Here is a 9,620-nt window from a genome sequence, read left to right as displayed (position 1 = left end):
AACATGGAAACCAGGGGAATCAGCTAAAAAATAGTAAACATCAGACTATGGTTAGAAATATTTTTAGAAAAAACAAATACTTTCCCTTTGTCCTTTTGCTCCACGCTCCCCCATCACAGGCTCCCTGGAAGTGGGACTCAGGGATAATCCCCTGGAATACCTGAGGCGTAGAAGCCAACAGGATTAAAGCACCTCGTGCTCCTCATCATGGTCATGTGATGACCTCCTGATCCCAGCAAAGGCTTCATTTCCCAGCAAAGTTCTCACTTCATTTGCCTATATGTTGTTCCTGCCCCACTTAAGCACAAGGAAATAATTCACACGGCTTTTAGTAAGAAAAAAAAAAAAACAAGAAAACCACTCTTATTAAAGCAGTAGTAGATGAAGAAAATAATGGATAACTCGTGCACTTTGCCCAGCAGTAAAACAACAGTTGTCCTCTCACAAGGGGCAGCTTCAAAGAATTTCTAACTTTTAAATCTGCTCATGCAGCTTTGTCAGCTCTCCTCAGGCTAATGTACAAGAAGAAAGAGGTGGGTGGTCTGGAGGCTGCCCAGTAACATATTGAGTAAGGAACACAGATATGGTGTTTGCAAACTGCTTGATGGGAGAAAAACAGGAGTCAATGGTTTTTTTCTTGATCCAGAGACAGATGCTCAAAGTGCTTTCTGAAAATCTATTGGCAGAAATTGGCAGAAAACTGTGGAGAGCACTGTCATGCAGACTTCTGTGTGTCATCAACTGTGAAAACGCTATCAATTCTAGAAGAACAAAAATTATTTTCTTATTAAAATATATTACTTCCTTCATCTCTTTTTGCCATGCACTAATCCGAGAAAGGCAGTTTACACTGAAATGTAAAAATTCTAAGTCAAATAATTTGTTCTGGTTCTGCCCTATGTTCATACTTAATCTGACCACATTTTATTTTTGCTTCCCGTTAAAAAAAAATAGTTTGCTCACAAATTCTTTATTTTTTCATTTTATGTCCACTGTTCTTCCTATTTAACCAACCAGATTCTGCCACGTCTTTATTTAACTAACCATTTACTCTAAAGCGTATAATCAAACCAAGAATTCTAAGAACTTACAATTGATTCAGTGTCCAAACTTTAATTTTACTTCCTCTCCAATTGCCAGGAGAGAGTAATCATGTGCTAGACAGAAGATGAAAGTTTATAATAAATGCCTGTATTTTGAAACTTGTAGAGGGTGGGGGGAAAGTCACTTGGCTTTCACTTAAAACATGTGACAATGAGATTAACCCTGAAGTGCATTTTGTGTGTAAATGCACCGTGTGCAGGAATGGGGAAGGACATTGAAGGGTGCGCTGCAGCAGAGTGAGCAGTGAAGCATTCCTGGTGGAGGGGAGGAATTCCTTTCATACACAGGCCTTTGGAGGGGTCAGAGAGAGCACTCCACGCACTGAAGCATAACGCTGATGCTCTCCTGCTGCTCTGTCAGTATGCTGCTATTTGCCCTGGGCTTTCTGCTCGTCATCCTTCAGCCGTCCGCTGGGCAGTTCCCCAGAGTCTGTGCCAACGTGCAGAGTTTGCTGAGCAAGGAGTGCTGTCCCCCCTGGGACGGAGATGGGTCCCCCTGTGGGGAGCTTTCCAGCAGAGGGTCCTGCCAGAACATCCTTCTCTCCCAGGCTCCACTGGGACCACAGTTCCCTTTTTCAGGAGTGGATGACAGAGAGGACTGGCCCTCTGTATTTTACAACCGGACATGTAGATGTGAAGGCAACTTCATGGGATTCAACTGTGGGGAGTGCAAATTTGGCTTCTCTGGGCTCAACTGCACTGAAAGGCAAGTGAAAACAAGAAGAAACATCTTCCAGCTCACTGCCAGTGAGAAGAACAAGTTTCTTGCCTATCTTAACTTGGCAAAGAACATCCCTAGCCAGGACTACGTTATTGCTACGGGCACGTATGCTCAGATGAACAATGGCTCCAACCCCATGTTCAGAGACATCAATGTGTACGATCTCTTTGTGTGGATGCATTATTATGCCTCTCGAGACACACTCCTAGGTGGGTCCAATGTGTGGCGGGACATTGATTTTGCCCACGAAGCCCCCGGTTTCCTGCCTTGGCATCGGGTCTTTCTGCTGATGTGGGAACGTCAGATCCAGAGGATAACGGGTGATGAGAACTTCACCATCCCCTACTGGGACTGGCGAGATGCAGAGGACTGTGAGGTCTGCAATGACGAGTACATGGGTGGCAGACATCCCACCAACCCTAATTTACTCAGCCCAGCATCAATTTTCTCCTCGTGGCAGGTAAGAACCGGCCAAGGAAAGGGGAAGGGAATGATCCCATCTGATTTTAAGCACTTAGGTGAGGTGCACAAGATGGGGGCTTAGTTATACTGCCTTCCCTTAGACACTCCTGGAGAGAAAGGAGGCAATGCCAGAAAGCAAATCGGATATTATGTGGACCTAATGTTCATTTAGAACAGCTCAAAGTTTGTAACTTTGTCTCATTTCTTTCTGACTGTAGGATTTAAGTTGTTTAATTAAGAACATAAAAGTAAAGTGGAAGGGGGAAAGTTATGCCTTTGTGTCCAAACATGGCCTTTAGCAGGTTAAACATGCTTGACTCTGGTGTGCCAGTTAAGTCAGAGAAGGCAAGATTTATGCACATAAATTTCTAGTGCCATTGCAAAACAGTGGGTGACTGAATGATGGAAAGAGAAGCAGAGGCTTTTCAGGCACTCTACCCCTCTCCCACTGTATTCCTCCCCTCCACGAGTTAAAAACTATCCAATTCAACTAACCTGCTTTCAATGTTAAACAAACAGACAAACAAGAAAACCAAACCTTAAGAGCAGAAAAGAATCAGCTGCGTAATTCACATCAGTAGTCCAAAGTAATAGAGAAGAAATATCTGTTGCTCAAAGGAACTGAGAGGCAAATGCAAAAGTGATTCTTGGCAATTTAAAGCAGTTCAAATGAGGCCATAAAACACAGTGACATTACATGTATATGTAAGTGATAAGGTCTCATATAGCTGAATTATAGTGTCCTACTCTAACACTGAGGGCTTTTTTTTGTCTCTTGCTCATCACTGCCACATTGCCTAAAATACAGCTACAAAGGTTTATCAGCTTCAATAGACACACTCCATCATGACAATAGCAACAGTTGCTTCTGGTGTTGAAGTCTGTGATTATGTTCATCTAAATCTGTCTTCCAGTTATTTCTGTAGCAGCAGCCCAAATGAAGGTTGGGCAGTTTTAGTGATTTAACAGAGAGAGAAATTCAAGCAGCTCTGGGATATTCTGGCATATTACAAATCAGCACCCAACTGGGCTTATTGGGCTGGTTGTGCTGTATTTAGTCTTGATTTGTGCCCTCTGAATAATAGAGGGCATGTAGACCTCTAAATTCAAGCATTTGGAGGTAGAGTAATAGAACTATTTAGGCTATTCTGTGGCATACCTTTTTCTCCCTCAGACAGGAACCATTTCAGGGACAATTCCCAGGAGAATGTTTGCATAGAAATACCTTGTAAAATTATTTTATTGACATAAACATGGATTATTTGATGTCATTTGGCCCCAGTGCCTGAGAAATTTCCTGAACACATTTAACTTAGTGTGGACATAGCCATAAAACAGATATGGATATAATTATGCATTTTCATCTCCTTTTCTAAAATTCTTCTTATTTCTATCAGCTTGAATCTGGATCAACTCTACTACCCTAATTAGATTGTATTGTCAGAAAGAAGTGGATTTTATGCTGCTCTGCACTGAGCTGAATAAATGGTTGTGTGAAAAATGTACTAGTGGGGAAGTGGATAAAATGAAACCAGAATTACACTGGTTATATGTGTCAAGTGGAGCTATCAATACAGTATATTGGATGAGATAACCAGGGCTGGAGGAGACAGGTAATACAAAGGAATCAGCAAATTACTGATTTTTTACAGCAGGATTTTCTAAAAGACATGTGGTGCTCAGGTAGCTGCATTTAGTTGTTTTTTGGGTTTTTTTCAAAGGCTTTATTGTGTCCAGATTCTTAAGTAATTTTTATCTTGGCAATAAATACCCAGAACATTTATTAGTAGTAATTGATATATTTAAGAAACAGTCAAGTTTATATTTTCTCATTTAAAGTTAGTCCCCACTAATACAGTCTTAAAATAAAGATTTTTTTATGGAACAAGTTGTTCAAAGAGATATTTTTGTATAACTTTAAGAGGTGTGGGAATAAAAGGTATGCTATGTTTAAAACACATTCAGTGTCAGTGTACATAGGTAAGAGCACCTAAGTAATTTGCTGACATTTTCCAGATATTTTCTGGAAATGTTTTTCATTTATATTTTTCAGTGACTTTTGGAAATGTTACAATTTTTTCAAAATTTCCAAAATATGCGATGACTTTACCTTCAAATACTCACATTTCCCTCTAATATCTTCCATTTATTTATGGCTCTCCCATCTTATCCTGAGAAAGAATGAAAGAGATTGAACAGATCTGCATTTTCAGTCATGAGTTGGAGTAAAGATATTTCTTTATTAGCATTGAATCCAAATTTAAACAATCGCTTGAAACGGAATAACAGTCAATATAGTAACTTCAAGTAGCACAAAGTAAGAGATCAAAATATCACTCCAGAAAATCAAAAGGGAACAAAAATAGCCTTAGCTTGAACCTGAAAACAGCCACAGATCTGCTGCAGCATGCTCTGATTATCTAAGCTCTGTAGCTAAACAGCATGAGGGGGAAAAAAAAAGAAAAATAAAAGGGGAGGATCCAGAAATGTGAAGGAATTTGAAGGCATTTAACAAGAATGCTTTTAGCAAGCATTCAAAATAAAAAGAGGGCAAGAGTAACCTTGGAATAGCACATCAATAATATGGTGTCCTTTTTAGAATTTTAAGTGTCTTTACAATGCCTGCTATGTTAGGAAATGCTTTCGTTATATTTTAAAAAAGGTAAAGTGCCTATTTGCAGAAAAGCATCCCTCTTTCTTTTTTTTAATCCCAAAGAAAGGAGAAAATACTTTATTCCATTGAAGGGTTGCCATAGCAACGTGGATACCCATGGATACATACTGAAATTCTTGCTTTCACCTTACTTTTTCTTCAACATGCTGCTGTTACCACTTGGCTGAGTGAATTATCCATCCACATTTTTCCTCATATTTGTCATCTAAGTGACACTTCTGATTCCTGCCTCCTTTTTACCAGCAGGACTATCAGGAATCTTTACTGGTTTTGTTTTTTGCTTAGCTCATGTTTTAGGGTGGGTGGGAAGGGTTTTCTCATGTTTTCAGTTACTTGTTTGTGATGATTCAAGTGTTACACTCAGCATTAGGACTGCAGAAAACATACTAATCCTTTAGCAATTTTCGCAATTCCATGTCAACTTATCAGAAAAATATGTGGGAATTGGAGATATTCCATGACATTTTTAGAGGGTTTTTTTTGTTTTAGTGCTCTTTTCTACAATTATTCAAAATAATCAATTTACAAAAAAAAAAATCTAGTTGAAAATGTTCCTGCCCATGGCAGGGCATTTGGACTAGCTGACGTTTGAAGGTCCCTTCCAACCAAAACTGTTATGCGATTCTAAATAGTAGGAGGTAAATTTTTCTCTCTTCTACACCAGAACTAATTTCAAGAAATAACTGAAGTCAATGGAGTTTCAGATGCATCAAAGCATACCGCAAATTAAAAGCAGAATCTTTCTTCCAGCAGTTAATGTTAGAGTCTGGGAATCCCCACAGTGTGCTAGACATGGGATGAAGAAAATAGAGTTGCAGAATCTAAGTGCTATTTCAGTTTGCTGTTGTGGTAAGCAGGATACACCACCAACTTCAGCTCCCTCTACTCTGTCTCCTAAGACTTGAGAGAAGCAATTGCATAACATGGAGAGCTGGCTGCTCTCAGATGTGCTGGGGTAAGCCTGCTGCCAATTCTTTGTTGCAGGCATGGAAAATTTCCCTTAGTACTTAATTCCATATCACCCTGAAGAACCACTTACACAAAAGGAAAGCTACTACAAAAGAGAAACAAGTTACACAAATAGAAAATTGATAAAATGCTTCTGAACTAATAATGACAGTACTTTAGATCCATTACCTGAAAACATGACTTCATAAGAAATATGAATTCAGCTATTCAGACACAGTTATTTAATTCTAAGCACATTTTATCAGGGAGCTGTACTGCTAGCTGAATTGTCTGACAGCATTATTTGAAAGATTATTTTACATCTACCTTTAAAAACTGCAGGAAGTTTTCAGAAATACAAACACCAGAAGCCAGCACTTCTTGATTCTTAAATCCGTAAAAGTCTTACATCCACCTGCTTATGGACAACCAAGGAACTCACAACCTTTATTTTTTATTGCAACTTAATAGATTGTGGTGCCAGCTACAGGCTGTTATGTTAAAAAACAAGAGCCCAAATGGAGCAACTATAAAGAAAGAATTTATGAAGTGTGTTCTCAATGATATGCTTACATGGATTATACATTTGAAACATTTCCTGTTACGAAGAGGTTCTTCTTCACATGCCACCGCAGGACTGCAGCAGGAGGGTTTCACAATCTGTGCACAGCAGAAGCAGCCACTTGGGCACCCTCAATCCCTGGGACTGGCTGTCCATGGGATCAGGTGTGGGTGACAGTGGAGCTGGGTCCCTGGATGCTTGGCCGTCCACCAGTGTATAGCCACGCTTGCTCAGGAGTCATGTAAGGTAAAAGATAAAGAATATACACCTCTAGAGGTGTATAAATCAATAGCTAGGTTGATTTCATAAAAAATGGGGTTTGTTAATAATTCACCAGCAGAAGAAGTCTACCATCTCTCTCCAGAGAGATGCATCTGAGTGATTTCACAGTAGACATGGAGACAGCAGCAGTGACGGTACAGCTTGGAGACAGCTGCAGAGCTGTCAGACCAGGAGGTGCCAGTGAATACTTCATCAGTAATTGGTAACAGACTTTCCTACTCCAGCCCAGCACCATTTTGAGGTGCTTAATCAGGTCTAGGTTGCCCTTCAGTTCTGGGCTGCCTTCAAGCAAAAAGGTTAAACTCAGCCAGCTTTTACTGAAGGCTGAGAAAATACCTTGAAGTCCCTAGGTTTGCTTTAATGCTGTCAGTTCTTGTTTGTCTTACCTCCTTTTAGCTTGAGTTTCACAGCTCCCCCAGTTTGTGTATGTGCCATAAGAGGAAGAAAGACAATCAAGGAACTCACCCTTTTAAATGTTTCTTCGAATTTCTTCAAGGCTTTGCTTTGTATATTTTCTCCTTTTCTTTCAATTCTGTGCACGTTTAACTTTTACATTCCTGCCAATATTCAGCAGTATATGAAGAACCAAATATAAATATACACAATCTCTTAAAACTTTTTTGATCTGCTACAGATACAGCACCTTTCAAAGTTTCACTTGTAAAAACAAGGTCCCAAGACACAGCATGTATCTGGGGATTCCCTTGCATTTCCCCAGTTTAGTGAGTAAATGGCTTCTGGATGCCACTTAATTAGGATTAAATTATGCCAGACCCTAATGCAGCCAAAAAAGAGAAAAAATTAAACCTCCTTATAGCTGCCAAATGTTTTAAATCCAAGTGTGAGAGCTGTGCTTTAATGAGATTCTCAAGCAAGGCTGTGAGAATAAGTGGAGAAAGATAAAGAAAGATAATGAATCAGTGCAAAATATCTTTTGGTTCCATAACAGGTCTCCATTCTGGACTCTAGCTCAGGAGTCCAGACTTCATGTAGGACAAACAGGTCAGGAGAGGTGTGAAAAAAGGTGGTGAAATGCCTACATCACATCTCTGTGGCTGACACACATCAGCAAGTCAAGTGGTTGCTCTGACTGTAGTCTGAAGTGGTTCTTTCAGGCAACCTGATCTGCAGCACAGCACTATGAAAATGTGCTGCTACAGCTTCTGGAGGGGGGCTCCGTGGCCTCAGAGGAGAAGCAGTGTAAGGGATCAGTTCTAAAGGGCACAGAGCTGTGGATTAGCTTTGAATGGCTCTACTGCGCCAAAGGACTGAGGAACTTCAGATCACTTTGTGAGTGAGCACCTATTTTGATACCATAGAGAATTCTCTTTTCCCAAGTGTTTAGGTATATATTACCAGTGTTAATGCCTTTGTGAGCACAGATCTAATAAGCAAAAGTAACCCCAAGAAATCTGTCACAAAATTCCCCAAAGCTTTGAATTTAAAGACAGTAGGCAAAAGACTGAACATCACTGAAATCTTCTGTAACACAGTTCCCTTTATTTTGGCGCAGAGGCTGGTCTGTGCAAGCAGTTGCAAACCAAAAGACAAAAGGTTTTCCCATTTCCCAAAGGTATGAGACAGTAGCTTCTACAGTCTGTTTTCTAAGAAGCACTCCACAGAGCTCTGTTCAAGATCTCAGCTGCAGTGCACAGAGGGATGTGTTTTGCTGGGTGCTACAAGGTCCAGAAGAGATGCTGCATATTCTGGACTGCCATCTACTGGTATTTGCTCTGCTCACTTACATAAGCTTTTCCTCCGAGTATCTTCCTAACAATTCCCTGGAAGTGGCAAATTCACACAAGCAGGTGCAGCCGGGATTTGAAGATGTGTCCAGGGTGAACTGGGAAATTTGATCAGGACTGTTCTAAAAGGGAATAAAATATCATGTTTTAAACCAACATGTTTACACTAGAAAGTATTCCTGCTGAAGGAAAATAAGGCAATGGTGTGACCCATTTTATGTATGCTTTATGCAGATTACATCCAGAAAAAACTATTTGACTGATCTATGTTCTAGTATCACTTACACATTGCATGACTGTTAAAACAGCAAATTATAGTTTCAGGATAGACCCATAATTAGTATCACCTAAGTTAAACATTTCTGGAGAAGCATTCTGGTTAATTTTATGACCAGGCCTTAATTTTTAGTTCATAAAAAGAAATAGCAAAAGGTTACAGACAAGCATTTTCATTCCTGGGACTTATGCTGCGGCATTTCTTGACCACGACTTTCCAAAGGCCTTGTGGCATCTGGTTTCTGTTTAGGATGAATTTGGTTAGTTAGACAGTTAATGAGGGCTACACTAAAACATAAATGGAAAAAAACATTAGCAGTCTTAAAATTTATAAGTCTCGTGACATTAACAATTACATTAAATCCCACTAAAATGGATAAACAGAACAAAGGGGAAAAGCTTCTTTGTTCAGCGATATATTTAAGCTCATCCTTGAAGATTCCCTGTCTGAATATCTGAAAACTGGGTCTTGAATACAGCATGTGATTCCTCTTTAAGACACAATAGGGATATATCCCTCGGGCAGAGGGAAAATATTGAAAGATAGGAGATGGCAGGATGGAGAACCCAGGAGATAAGAACCTAGATAAAGCCCATGGGAGAGATAAATACAAAATCCACACATAGGAAGTTTCTGAGCCAAGCAACAATGGAGAAACAGGTTGAGCTTCACCAGCCAAGATGCATTTGCCTTCATCACTAATGCACTTCTAAGGACACAGAATGGTACATTTTTTTAAACAAATTACTAGAGCTTCTCCTGAACCATTCACCTATTTTCCTGCTAGTGGGAATCAACTCACTCAGTAACACAAACTAATCATAAAACCAGCATAAGATATGGTTT

At 39.8% G+C, this 9,620-nt stretch overlaps 1 protein-coding gene across 1 annotated transcript in view; it reads left to right on the top strand.

The window, feature by feature from the left end:
• Positions 1 to 1,441: 1,441 nt before the first annotated feature.
• The window catches only part of TYR (tyrosinase), a 41,416-nt gene continuing 33,237 nt past the window's right edge, over positions 1,442 to 9,620 (top strand). The window contains exon 1 of the mRNA XM_058018561.1: positions 1,442 to 2,284. Coding sequence (XP_057874544.1) covers positions 1,442 to 2,284 — 843 coding nt within the window. The remainder of the gene's footprint in view (positions 2,285 to 9,620) is intronic.

This window comes from Melospiza georgiana, chromosome 2, assembly GCF_028018845.1.
Source record: "Melospiza georgiana isolate bMelGeo1 chromosome 2, bMelGeo1.pri, whole genome shotgun sequence".
Lineage (NCBI taxonomy): Eukaryota > Metazoa > Chordata > Aves > Passeriformes > Passerellidae > Melospiza > Melospiza georgiana.
The sequence above is the reverse complement of the archived record's forward strand: the minus strand, read 5'-3'. Positions and strand labels throughout refer to the sequence as shown.